The sequence below is a fragment of the Phaenicophaeus curvirostris genome, chromosome 21 (genome assembly GCF_032191515.1).
Source record: "Phaenicophaeus curvirostris isolate KB17595 chromosome 21, BPBGC_Pcur_1.0, whole genome shotgun sequence".
NCBI lineage: Eukaryota > Metazoa > Chordata > Aves > Cuculiformes > Cuculidae > Phaenicophaeus > Phaenicophaeus curvirostris.
The window spans coordinates 383,857-397,608 of NC_091412.1; the positions used below are offsets into that span (position 1 = coordinate 383,857).

General features: G+C 51.7%; 1 protein-coding gene across 1 annotated transcript; it reads right to left on the reverse strand.

Moving 5' to 3' along the window:
• Positions 1 to 559: 559 nt before the first annotated feature.
• On the reverse strand, positions 560 to 3,067 carry LOC138729802 (olfactory receptor 14J1-like). Its single transcript, XM_069874355.1, has 3 exons — positions 2,986 to 3,067; positions 912 to 1,516; positions 560 to 838 (listed from the first exon to the last, which is right to left on the reverse strand). The coding sequence occupies exons 1-3, from the start codon at positions 3,065 to 3,067 to the stop codon at positions 560 to 562; spliced, it is 966 nt and encodes a 321-aa protein (XP_069730456.1).
• Positions 3,068 to 13,752: the final 10,685 nt, after the last annotated feature.

The window sequence follows — 13,752 nt, forward strand, 5'->3', positions numbered from 1 at the left end:
TAGGAAACAGGTTCCGTTTTTATTGATAAAGGTGGTTGATTTAGTCACCACTGAGCAAATAAGGAGGACAGAGGTGACCATGCACTCAGGCAGTTTCCAGGTGACGTTACTCTCAAAGTGAAGTGACCTCAAGGCCTCCACAGCAACGCTGTGGATATCAGCTCTGTCAGAGAAGGGCCCGTTTCCCGTCCCTGTCTGTGATCACATCACAGCAGGAGAGTGATCAGGCTCACAGTGCTGGGACTCTTTTCTCCTCCACACCTGGAGGTGTCCCTGTAGCTCCAGAGATAGCTTGAGGAAGGATTATGGGCAGACAAGTGGCTGCAGGGGCCGTTATTTTCTTTAAACAAGAACAGAGCACGGCTCCTTGTTTACACAGTCTCTGGGTCACACAAGATAGGGAGATAATGACACAGCAGTGACAGGAATGACGACATTTCTTTTTGGACAATATTATCATAATGAAGAAAAACTAAAAGCCAAACCACATCAGCCACCAAAGAAAGGCTATTTCTGCAGTGCGTTTTGTTGTGAGTGATAGGCAGAAGAAGATGGGACATCACTGATGCTTAGAAACTCCAGTAATAAGTTTACAAACTGCGTCCTCGAGCTGCTTGTTCCTCAGGCTGTAGATGAGGGGGTTCACTGCTGGAGGCACCACCGAGTACAGAAATGACACCACCAGATCCAGGGATGGGGAGGAGATGGAGGGAGGCTTCAGGTTAGCAACTATGCCAGTACAGACAAACAGGGAGACCACAGCCAGGTGAGGGAGGCACATGGAAAAGGCTTTGTGCCATCCCTGCTGAGAGGGGATCCTCAGCACGGCCCTGAAGATCTGCACATAGGACACCACAATGAAAAAAAAAACAGACAAATGCTAAACAGACATTGACCACAAGAAGCCAAACTTCGCTGAGGTAGGAGTGTGAGCAGGAGAGCTTGAGGATCTGGGGGACTTCGCAGAAGAACTGGTCCACAGCATTGCCCTGGCAGAGGGGCAGGGAAAATGTATTGGCCGTGTGCAGCAGAGCATTGAGAAACCCAGCGCCACAGGCAGCTGCTGCCATGTGGACACAAGCTCTGCTGCTCAGGAGGGTCTCATAGTGCAGGGGTTTGCAGATGGCAACGTAGTGGTTGTAGGACATGACTGTGAGGAGAAAATACTCAGTGGAGATAAAGAAGAGAAAGAAAAAAACCTGAGCTGCACGTTCTGGATAGGAGATAATTCTGGTGTTCCAGAGGACATTGGCCATGGATCTAGGGACAGTGGTGGAGATGCAGCCCGTGTCGAGGAGGGAGAGGTTGAGGAGGAAGAAGTACATGGGGGTGTGGATATGGTGGTCACAGGCGATGGTGATGATGATGAAGCCGTTTCCCAGGAGGGCAGCCAAGTAGATGCCCATGAAGAGCCAGAAGGTCAAGAGCTGCAGCTCCCGTGTGTCTGCGAATGCCAGGAGTAGGAACTGGGCGATGGAGCTACCATTGGACATCTGCTGCTTTTGGGTATGAACCACTGAACAAGAAGAACAGGACAGTGACAAGTTAGGGGAGACTTCTCTGAGCAAAATCAGCCATTTCTCACACTGCACACTTCCCACTGGTATTTTTGTTTCTATGAGACAGTCACTCAGCTTCATGGCTGGAGCCCTGCTTGGTGCTTGGTGAGAAGCCCCTATCTGATTTCTTCCAAGGAGTCAGCCCTGCTCTGCAGCAGTGGATCCATGGGAATTGGATTGCGTTGGCAGTCCTGGTGTTGGAAGTTATCATAGAAAAGTGCTCCTAATGCAAAACGATTTGTCAGCATCTGCACTCGCAGTGCTAAGAAACCAAAATTGTGGAAGTGTTTGAGAGGGAGAGGTATTTTTCACAGCTCTCTCCCATCTCAGCTGGACATTCTATTGGGCTTCGAAACCTTCAGCATTTCTGCTGCACTCGAGGAGAATAGAGGGAGTCCTTCGAGGCAGGAGCACTGCCTGTGGCTCAGTGCAGAGGGAGAGGAGCTGCTTTGTCCCTCACCCTTGTTTCCAGCTTCCCTGGGCTTGCAACTTTCTGAGACAGAGGAAAATCACATTTCCATGTTCACCTTAAAAGCCACCAGACACTGCTGAGAGCAGAGATCCCCACTGCCAAGCGCTCTTTCCTAAGGTCTCAGTACTCACTTTCAGCTTAGGACACACATGGCTCATTTCACAAACCCAACAGCAGTTCCTTGGTCATAGCATCTCTGTGCTCCTCCACGGGGAATTCAGGTAACACCAAGATGCTATAGGACAGGTTTGCATCCTGGAGGGTAGTTCATATCTTGGAAGCACAACTCAGGGAGATACCAAAGTATCCTGGTGATATCTCTGTACAGAAGGGTCAGTTCATTCCTCAGGGACACATCTGCACTGCCATGGACACACCTGCATGGTGGGACTTAGAAGATCAGTGCCCGACTCAGCTTCTGAAACTCCCACCCGAGAGAGCTGGCAGTGAGAACAAGAGAACAACAGTGAGAACACAGACAGGGGAGAAACAGGGAGAAAAATAGGGAGGGTCTGGCTGAGAGAAGCTAGGGCAGAGGCAGCCAGGCACACAGACAGCGTTCTCCTTCCCCAGCTGTGCTCGCCCCCTCCCAGACACCAACCTGGCCGGGCAGTTGCTCTCAGCCCCTGGGCTCTGGAGAGGGTACTGGAGCTGTGGCTGCAGAGGAGGGTGTTCAGCCTTGGAGCCCAGAGCTCTGGAGGGTAGGAAAGGAGGCAAGGGGGCTTGCTCAGAGGAAGGGTCTGCACTAGAGGGGACTGTAGAGAGATTTCTGTAAACTCCCTGCTGCAACATTTCTGATTTTAGGTTCCTCTCATTCCTGGATCCTATCCCTGCTGCCTGCAGGTTTGCTTCCTTGTAATTTTTTCCCTTTCCCATGTCTTTTCCCTGCTCCCAGACCCCATCACAGCCTCTGGACACTCCCCTACACAAACCTGCCTGTGTGTTCACACACACCTGGATGCGTGTTCCTGTTTGGAGGCTCGAAAGGGCATAAAAACCCGATGGCTCCAGCAGAGGTGATGCTGGGGCTGTCCATGGGCAGGGGAGTGGCTGAAGGCACTTCAGGAGGTCATTAACAGACCTACTGACCACTCAAGGACACAGCTCAGGAGTCTCAAAGACTTGTTTAATCTTGAAAAGGCCTTTTCTATTTCTCCCCCGGCCCCTCTTCACTCCTTCTCACTCAAGTCAGCCCTCATGCCCCGTCCCTCTGACAGGTCAGCAGGAAGCTCTGCTCGGCAGCACATTCTTTGCCTCTACAGCAGAGACACTGGGAGAGACATCTAGACAGATCCTGGAACCTGTGGGATGGGTCAGCTTTAGGAGATCCTTCCAGGAACCGCAACTGCATTGTCCTACAGCAAGGAACTCACCGTATAGGTGTAGAGGGCTGTGAGGATTCCTCCCTCAGGGAGCTCTCAGCATCCTCACACCCTGCCTTTAACTTCTCTCTGCCTCCTTCCTCCCGCCTTGCTGCCTGCAGGCAGTGTCCTCAGCCCTGCTGGGCTTTGCAGAGGAGCTGCTCCTGGACAGAGCTGGCTCTTTGTAGCGCTGCCCCCTTGCCAGGAGCTCCCTCCCTGCCAGGAGCCCAGCCCAGCTCAGCAGCAAAGGAGCAGCCCAAGGCAGCGCTTTCTCTGCTCCCTCTGGGCTCCCTCGAGGTGTCCCTGGGGCTCCAGGGGAACCTGTTGTGAAACCGCCTGAAGCCATCCCTGATGTTCCCTCCTCAGCTGGGAGAGAAGCTTCTTTCCTGCAGAGTCACTGCTCCTGTTAGAAAAAGAGCTGGGCATGGGAATGACTTTTCTTTTCCCGTCCTTAGACAGGACAGCCGGGAGGTGACAGGGAATGATCTCATTTCTCCAGGCTGGGAGGACCTGTTGCACTGAGTGAATTGAGGCATTTCATCCTGGATCTTTAGACCTGGGGCTGGAAAGACATTCAGCTCTCCATTGTCCCAGTTCATTCTCCTCTGTAAGCATTTGCACACTTGGTCCCAGGTTTCCTTCAGGCAGGGATGAGCTTGCCTGGTGCCAGAGCTGCAGGTCTTCAGCCCCAGCTGGCAGCAATGCCCTCAGCCAGGGGCACAGGCAGGAGGAACTGGAGCAGTTACTGTTGCAGACAGAGCTGGGACATGGTCACAGAGCTCAGGACAGATGGTCTTCTGGGACAGCATCCTCCAAGCTCCGCAAGAGCCCAGACAAAAACCCATTCCCAGCTTGAAAGTTCAAGGACACCATGGTGAGTGTTTGCTGCTTCAGGAAGAGCTGAAGAAGAAAGAAAACCACAGTGTGGTCACTGCTGGATTTAGGAAGAACAGTTGTAGACAGGTCTGAGGTTCCCTACGTCCTCTTTGCTTCTTTTCCCCAGCAAGGTGTCCCAGACCTCTTGTGACTCAGGGCAGGACTCTGGAGCAGATCAACCAGCGGTGGCTGGGGACCAAGTCAGGGATACCTTGAGCAACCACAATCCTTCCCAGTCTGTGGGACAGGAAGGTCAGAATCCCCAGGAGCCGAGTGAGCAGGACGATGTCTCAGTGAGGCCACTCTCCATCACCTTCCAAAGTTCATGGAGAACAGGGAACTCCCTGACCCCTGGCACCACTCCCACATTGCATGTTCTTTTCAGAAATGCCTAAAGTATGAGCTGGGGAGCAAAAGGCTGTGCCCCAGGCCTTGTCTACTTAGATCCCATTTCTGGATTTCAGAAACAAGAGTCTGCCCTTGAGCTGATTGTGTCTCACTGTCATTCTATGACCCTGCTTTTCTGTAACTTGGCCCTTCTATGAGCTGACACTTCTATAATGTGAGCCTTCTATGACCTGACCCCTCTATAACTTCTCTATGACCCAAGTCTTGTATGAGCAAGTTTTCAATAACCCAACCCATCTGTTGTCCGACTCTTGTATGACCCAATGCTTATATGACTCCTTTATGACCCGAGTCTTCTATGGCCTGATTCTGTAACCCCTATACGACCCAAATCTTCCATGAAACCCCATTATATCCAGACTCTTTTATAAATGTCTGTTCTCTATCTCTCTTGTGACCCAACACTCCCATGACCCAACCCTTCTATGATCCAACTCTTCTATCAGCCTTCTATGACCCAACACTTGCATAAGCCTTCTAAGACTGCACTCGTTTATGACCTGACTGTTCTATCACTTCACCCTCCTATGGCTCCTCTATGACCTGAATCCTCTGTGATCTGAGTCTTCTATGACCCAACACTTCCAAAACATGAGTCTTCTCTGACCCAACTCTTCTATGACCTGACCCTTCTCCACACAAATTTTCTGTGACTCTTCTATGACCTGACCCTTTTATGACCCTACCCTTCTAGGACCTAACTCTTCTGCAACTGCATGGAGCTGTGTGAGAGCCTTGGCATCTCACGTAACTCTACAGGGCTGTCTTGGAAATGACATGGAATAACTGCTCTGAATTTGATTTGGCCATGTGAGAATGTTCATGACACCAGCGCCATTGTAGTCAAAGCCAGATCTGCCTTCCCGTGGCCTGGGGGTCAGGGCTTGGCCTTTCTGCTTCATCAAGCAAACCCAGGCTTTTCTCAGCATCACAGATGCCTGCACAGCAGCTTTGCCTGCCTGCGATCATGGCCTCCAATTCTCTGCTCTAACGAGTCCCTGGGGAGTCTTTGTCAGGAACAATGCTCACTGAGACCTATTAATACTTCAAGGTACTCCGAGTTCTTCTTTTGACTTCTTGAGAAGTTTCTTCAGTCTCCTCTCATCATCACAGGTTCAAGGACTCAGCAGCAAATACACCCTGGGGCTCATTAAAATACAGAAAGACTTAACGAGCTCTTTCTCTTTCTCGAGTTTTCTTCAGGTTTTCAAGCCTTGTACAGCTCCTTGGAGTCATTTCCCAGTGTGGTTGAAGAGGAAGATTTTAAAAGTGTGACTAAGAAAAACATGTTTTAAGTTAGAGTTTATATTTCAATACTCTTCAGCTCAGAGCAGAGGTGACAGCAGGTGTCTCCAGTTGGAATTGATGCTGTCTCCTTAGGAGGTCTGGGCAGCATGGAGAAGCAGTCCCTTGAGGTCTGACCGTACATGGAGAGCCTTGCTCCTCACCTCCCCAGCCCCATAGGTGCTCTTATTGCCCCCTCAGCATTTGCCTTCTTTTTCCTTCCGTCAGATTTCCCTGAACTTGAGAGTTGAGTGTTCCAGCTCCATGGCACCACCTCCCCCTGCTTTCACAGAATCACCGAATCACTACATTGCAAAAGACTTGGAGGATCATTGAGTCCAACCATTCCTCTCAACCACTAAACCATGCCCCTCAGCACCTCATCCACCCATCTTCTAAACACCTCCAGGGAAGGTGACGCAACCCCCTGGGCAGCCTCTGCCAGTGTCCAGTGACCCTTTCTGTTAAAAGTTTTTTCTGATGTCCAGCCTGAACCTCCCCTGGCAGAGCTTGAGGCCATTCCCTCTCGTCCTGTCCTCTGTCACCTGGGAGAAGAGCTCAGCTCCCTCCTCTTTACAACTTCCTTTCAAGCAGTTGTAGAGAGCAATAAGGTCTCCCTTCAGCATCCTCTTCTCGAGGCTGAACAACCCCAGTCCTGTCCTGTTGGGAACTTAAGGAATTGGCTGGATGGTTGCACTCAAAGTATTGTAGTCAACGACTCCATTTCCACATGGAGACCAGTGGCGAGTGGTGTTCTGCAGGGGCTGGTGTTGGGACTGGTGTTGTTTAACACCTCTGTCACAGACAGGGACAGAGGGATTAAGGCACCCTCAGCAAGTTTCCTGATGACACCAAGCTGTGTGGCAGTCACCATGCTGGACGGAAGGGATTCTATTCAGAGGGATCTGAACAAGCTGGTGAGGTGGAGCTGTATGGAGCTCACGTGCAAGGTCCAGCTGAAGTGCATTTACACCAATGCATGCCGCATGGGCAATAAGCAGGAGGAATTGGAAGTTATTGTAGGGCAAGGAGACTACGACGTAGTTGCCATCACAGAAACGTGGTGGGGCGACTCGTATAACTGGAGTGCAGCTATGGTGGGATATAGACTCTTCAGGTGGGAGAGGAAAGGTAGGAGAGGTGGTGGGGTAGCCTCTCTATGTTAGAGAGGGCTTTGATACCCTCAAGCTTGATTATGGTGATGACGAGATCGAGTGCCTGTGGGTAAAAATCAGAGGAGCCCACAAGAAGACAGATATTGTGATGAGACTCTGTTATAGACCACCCAGACAAGAAGAAGTTGATGAGCTCTTCTATAAACAACTGGGTGAAGTCTCAAGATCGCTACTTCTTGTCCTTGTGGGAGACTTCAATCTTCCGGATGTCTGCTGGAAGTACAATACAGCAGAGAGGAAGCATTCTAGGAGGTTCCTGGAGTGTATGGAAGGCAACTTCCTCACTCAACTGGTGAAAGAGCCGACAGGGAAGGTGCCCTCCTGGACCTGCTCTTCGTGAACCAAGAAGGCCTCCTGGGGGACGTGATGGTTGGAGGATGCCTGGGGCAAAGCGATCACGAGATGATAGAATTTTCAGTTCTAGGTGAGGTGAGGAGGGCGATTACCAGAAGAGTAACATTAAACTTCCAGGGGGCAGACTTCAGAATGTTCAGAAGGCTGGTTGATAAAGTCCCATGGGAGACAGTCCTGAAGGGCAAGGGAGCCCACGAGGGCTGGGTGGTCTTCAAAAAGGAAATCCTAGCAGCTCAGGAGCAAGCCGTCCCCATGTTCCAGAAAATGAGCTGTTGAGGGTAAAAAAAAAGGCTTGGTTGGGCAGGGAGGTCTGGGGGGACATTAAAAAGAAGAGGAATGTCTATGAACTTTGGAAGAAGGGGCAGGCATCTTGGGTAGACTACAGGGAGGAAGTTGTGGGTAGCTAGGGCCCGGCGGTCGGAAGATCTCGCGATGTACGGGAAGGTAGGACCCCCTCCCGGGTAGCCAATTGCGTATTAGTTCATGATGTAAGCAGACGGAAGTGACGTCGTAAGCCCAGGCTATATAAGGCTGTGTTAAGTATCAATAAACGCCATTTGCCGTCCACCACATTGGTGTCTGCGAGCTGATGGACCGAGTGGCCTGGGGTTGGCCACCGTGTCGTTCCTGAACCAGGTCGCCACGCCACGGGAGGCAACGCCCCCCGAAGGCAACAAGTGGTGCCGAAACCCGGGAGCCGGGGAGGAGCTCCGGGAATCGGGAAGTCGCTTGGAATCGGGTGAACGACGGCCGGTGCGGCTGGACCAGCCCGGCGGGGAGGACGCTCCCGGACCCGCAAGGAAGATGGAAGCCCTTGTGAAGGTCGTATCGCAATTATATGAGACAGAGTGTAAGCCTAAAGATTTTATTCTCGCCATTGCGAGGCTTTTAGAGCTTAGGGTCATTGACCAGCCGGTGGATATTCTCCACCCCGAGGTGCGGGATGAATGCACCAAAGCGTTAGCCGAGGAGGCGATGTCCTCGGGTTGTGCAAAAAGCCTTAAGTCGTGGGGGAAAGTTGTAGAGGCCCTGCAGGAGGCCATGCAGGAGCAGGAGACCTGGGGGGCGGCAAGGGACTGTTTGTCGGCCACCCCGGGACTGGGGGTCGGGGCGGCCCCGCGGACCCTGCACCCCCCACGTGGTGATGATTATGCAGAATCTAAATACTTGCGAGAGGGGGATACGGCCCCTCAATCCTCAAACCCCGGCCCGCTCACAGAGGGACAGAAACGAGCGGAATCCTTCTGGGGCGGGTTGGCCGAGGAGGCCAGGGGCGCCGCTGGAAAAGCGGAGCCCGAGGAAATCTCGGAAAGGCCGCCACCTTATGCGCCCCAAGATGGCGCCGAGCAGGAAAGGCGGGGTGAGAACGCTCGCGGTGGAAACAGGGAGGTAGCGCTGGAATTGAATGGCGCGAGCAAGCGTGACGGGCAGGAGAACATAATAGAGAAGGGTGGTGCGTGCGAGGGGCGGAGAGCCAGGGGGAGGGGGCGGCCCCACCCGCAAGGGAGGTGGGCGGGGCTGGGGCCCAACAAAAGGAGATCGGGGCCCGGAAGTGGCCGGTCAGTCGAGTTCTGACTCCGGCTCGGACACTAGTCCGGGCGGGTGGGTCACAACCGACTCGAGCTCAGAGGAGGAGGAAGTGGGGGTGCATAGAGTTAAAAGCCGACACATCCCCACTCAAATTAAAGAAAAGCCGAGAGTGGGACAAATCCCTCTCACGGATTGGAGAAAAATAAAGATGGCATGTGCCGATTGGGCCCCATCAGCCACACTAGCATTCCCGGTCCGGATCACAGACGGGGGACAGAGGGTCCACTCACCAATAAACCCTAAGGACATACAAGCAATTGTTAAAGCAATTGCAGATAAAGGACTTAATTCTGCCATGGTCTCCACCCTCATAGACAGCGTTTTCGGTGGAGATGACATGCTGCCCTTTGATATAAAACAAGCTTGCAGATTAATATTCGACGGGGCAGGGATGATTGTGTTCAAACAAGAATGGGAGGACAACTGCGTAAAGCAGCTGGCCCAAGTAGCTGGGGCAGATCACCCACTGCACGGCTCCAGCCTGCAGCGGCTCATGGGAACAGACCCAACCATGATCACCCCTCAGGCGCAAGCTCAGGGCCTGCGGGCCCATGAAGTCATGGCAACTACCCGTGCGGCCAGAGAAGCCATTCGCACAGCTTCTAGAGTTATCGCCAAGCCATCACCATGGTCCACGATAAAACAAAGTGAAAGTGAGAGTTTCACACAATTCGTGGACCGTCTCCAGGCAGCAGTCGACTCTTCGAGCCTGCCTGCGGAAGCAAAAGGCCCGGTGGTAGCAGAATGCTTGCGTCAGCAGTGCAACTCGGCAACCAAAGAAATTCTGCGGTCATTGCCGGTGGGGTCGAGTATCGCAGACATGATCAAGCATGTCGCGAAGGAAGAGCATCTAGCCCCAATCCAGATGGTCGTTAGCACTGCAATAGCCAACGTGATGGCATGCTTTAAACGTGGCCAGGTGGGTCACGTTGTAACAAACTGTCCTCGGTTTAATGACTTGCCAACAGCATTCCCCCTGCGCCAGAATCGACCCAGAGGGCCGTGTTGGGTCTGCGGGAAGCAAGGACACTTTGCCAAGGAATGCAGATCTAAAACTCAGGGAAACGGGAGGGGGAGAGGGCACCTGGGCCACGCACGGCTCTCTCCCACTTGGGACACCAGGCGGCCCAACTATGCCAACCCCGAATGGGGCGAAGCACCCCTGAACCTGCAGCCCCCCCGACAAGCAACCAACTTTATGGCTCAACCAGCGGTCCAGTCGAACCTGCCCATATCTCAGGGACAGCAAGGACCACCCTCTGGGGGCGAGACCCCAGGGTGGCCCTGGCAGTGAAGTGTGATAACCCACCAGTGGTGTGGGGGACTTGTTCCCTTTATAATACCCTAAATGGCACCACTATTAGTGTCCCCTTTTTGATCGATACCGGAGCAGACGTTACAGTTATTCCCGAGACGAGTTGGCCCCCACGTTGGAAATTGGAAGACGCCCCTATGGTGGGAGGAGTTGGGGGATTAACCCGAGCTCGGAAGAGCGCTCAACCGATAGCAATAACGCTTCACACTGAAAAGGGGCCGGAGAAAACTATTACCCTCTTCCCATATGTTGTGTCGGGAGTCCCACCCCTGCTGGGAAGGGACGCTCTAGCCCTATTAAAAGCCAGAGTGACAAATTTACCATAAGGGCCACTGCCGCATACCCACTTCCACCAATTAAACTGAAGTGGAAATCGTCCGACCCAGTATGGGTCGAGCAGTGGCCCCTGTCAAAGCCTCGAATGGATGCTCTTCTTGAGCTAATTGACCGTGAACTACAACGAGGTCATATAGAGCCTTCCACTAGCCCATGGAACACCCCAGTTTTCGTAATACCCAAACGAACCGGCGAGGGGTTTCGTCTCCTCCATGACCTGCGTGAGGTAAACAAGAAAATTCAACCAATGGGTCCTGTCCAAACGTTGTTGCCCATGAACTCTATAATACCAGAAGGACAACCTTGTGCTGTCCTTGATATTAAGGACTGTTTTTTCTCGATACCTCTACATGAGGCAGACAAGGAGCGGTTTGCTTTTTCTGTCGTGTTCCCGAATAGCCAACGCCCCAACTTGCGCTTTCAGTGGAAAGTGCTGCCTCAAGGAATGATCAACTCGCCTACTATTTGCCAAATTACGGTGGATCGAGCGTTAGCACCGGTCCGGTGCAGTGACCCGACCGTGACAATCATTCAATACATGGACGATATTCTGATCGCTGCACCATCAGAAAGTCAGGTGGATCAGCTAGTGTCGACAGTCTCAGAAACTCTAAAAATAAACGGGTTCGAGATTGCGAGCGCGAAAATTAAGAGAGGGCCATGTGTCAGTTTTTTGGGAGTGGGGATCACAAGTTCTTATGTGACCCCCCCCCAAATAAAAATCTGTCGACGCATCAAAACACTCCATGATATGCAACAGCTAGTGGGGTCTTTGCAATGGCTCCGTAATATCGTCCTGATCCCTCCTGAAACCATGGCCCCTCTGCATGATCTTCTAAAAGGAAAGCATCCATGGGAGCAAAAAACACTGACGACGGAAGCAATGAACTCTCTCGACTTCATCGAACAACAGGTATCGTCAAGCACACTTGCCAGATGGAACCCGAATTTACCACTTGACCTGTATGTACATTTCACGGAAGGAGGGGGAGTAGGGGCACTAGCCCAGGGCCCCCCTGATAAAGCTCAACCTATACAATGGATAGTCCTAGGAAAACCGTCACGTGCATTCTCTCCAGGAATCGAGTGCCTTGGTAACCTCATCATGAAAGGCAGAAAACTCGCCCTAAGACACCTAGGAATTGAACCCGCCAGGATATACCTACCCTTCCGCAAACAGCTCCCAACGCAATCGGTAGCGATGTCAGAGTATCTGGCCATAGCCCTTGTCGGATTTGGCGGAGAAGTCCGGTACGCTACAAAGCCCCCCTGGACTCAGATGCTGGCAATTGTCGACATCGACCTCCCACGGAAAATCATGGACCGACCCCAACAAGGACCAACGATCTTCACAGACGCATCCTCAGTGACCTCAACTGCAGCAGCAGTATGGCAATCGGATGAAGAATGGCACTGCATTAAAATGACCGATCGTGCGCTTTCAGTCCAGCAACTAGAAGTGACGGCCGTAGTACTAGCGTGCGGACTGTTCCCAATGGAACACCTCAACATAGTGACTGACTCGATGTTCGTGGCCAAGCTTTGCTTAGCCATGTCGGGGCCTGGCGTGTCAACATCCACAGCAGCTTTAATGTTGGAAGAAGCACTTTTTTCCCGAAAAGGTACCATATCGGTCATCCACGTCAATAGCCATAACCCAATCAAAGGGTTCTTCCAAACTGGTAATGACAAAGCAGACGCCGCAGCGAAAGGGCTGTGGATGCTAAGAGATGCCCGTCAGCTGCATGAGTCTCTCCATATTGGAGCTAAAGCGCTAGCAAAGAGGTGTGGGATTTCAGTCACTGACGCGAAACACATAGTAGCCACGTGTCCCCACTGTCAGAAAGCACCATTGTGGTCCAGTGGAGTCAACCCCAGAGGCCTTAAGGCCTCTGAGGTGTGGCAGACGGATTTCACGCTCTGTCAGTTGCTGAAACCTCGAGCATGGCTAGCAGTAACCGTAGACACATATAGCGGAGTCATTGTAGCTACACAACACCTTAAGACCGACTCCAAAGCGACCATCCAACATTGGCTGACGGCTATGGCATGGCTTGGCATCCCTAATCAGATCAAAACGGACAATGGTCCGAACTTTGTTTCCAAATCAGTCCAGGCATTTGCTTGGAAGTGGGGTATCACCTTAATACACGGCATCCCGTATAATAGCACAGGACAAGCCATAGTCGAACGAGCAAATCAAACGCTGAAATCTAAATTAGAAGTATTAGCAAAAACGGAAGGTTTTGTCAATGCCATTCCCCCAGGAAACCAAGCACGCCTGCTAGCGACTGCTCTGCTAGCACTAAATCAGTTCCCCCGGGGGGAAGAGGTGAATAGCCCAACCCAAAAACATTGGGCCACCCGAGCGTTAGAGGAAGGCCCGTTGGTCACAATTAGAAATGAGCTGGGAGAATGGGAACAAGGGTGGAGGCTAGTCCTGACAGGGCGAGGGTATGCTGCTATCAAGAAAGATGGTAAAATTAAGTGGTGTCCGCTTAAGTCTATTAAACCGGACTTACACGACAAAGCTAACGAAAACTGTGAGTTTCTGTCCACAGGATCAGATTATCAGATGCCCTTGTAACCCGTACGCCCTGGTGGCAGGAGAGGACAAGTCAACAAGCATCCTGTCCGCACCTGGGAGTACCGCACCGGCGAAATCCAAACAACAGCGACGTAGCCTCTATGGGAAGGGGCTGCTATCTGTTTGTGTAATTTTGATTTTAGAACTGATTGTAATAATCATATTGGTATTGGTCTTTAGACCCTGTGTATTGAGTAAGCTTGCGTCGTTTGTTAAGAGCTGGCCAGCGAAGGTTAAAATTATGTTTGTAGAATACCAGCAGCTGCTTTAAGAAGGTATTGGGTTAGCGCTACACCCAGTTACATTTAAGTTACCATGGGCCCAAGTGTGCAAAGTGTTTGTTACTATGAAACTGCTGTTTACACGTTTTAGACTTTATATTTTAAATTCAGACTTTTGATGTTATATTTGAAACTTGTTAAGATTTTTATATTT

Coding starts and splice junctions, on each gene's coding strand:
- LOC138729802 (XM_069874355.1), bottom strand. CDS start 3,067: ATGGACAGCCCCAGCATCACCTCTGCTGGAGCCATCGGGTTTTTATGC. Junction 1,517..2,985: donor AAACAGGAACACGCATCCAG/GTGTGTGTGAAC, acceptor CTTCTTGTTCAG/TGGTTCATACCCAAAAGCAG. Junction 839..911: donor CACACTCCTACCTCAGCGAA/GTTTGGCTTCTT, acceptor TCCTATGTGCAG/ATCTTCAGGGCCGTGCTGAG.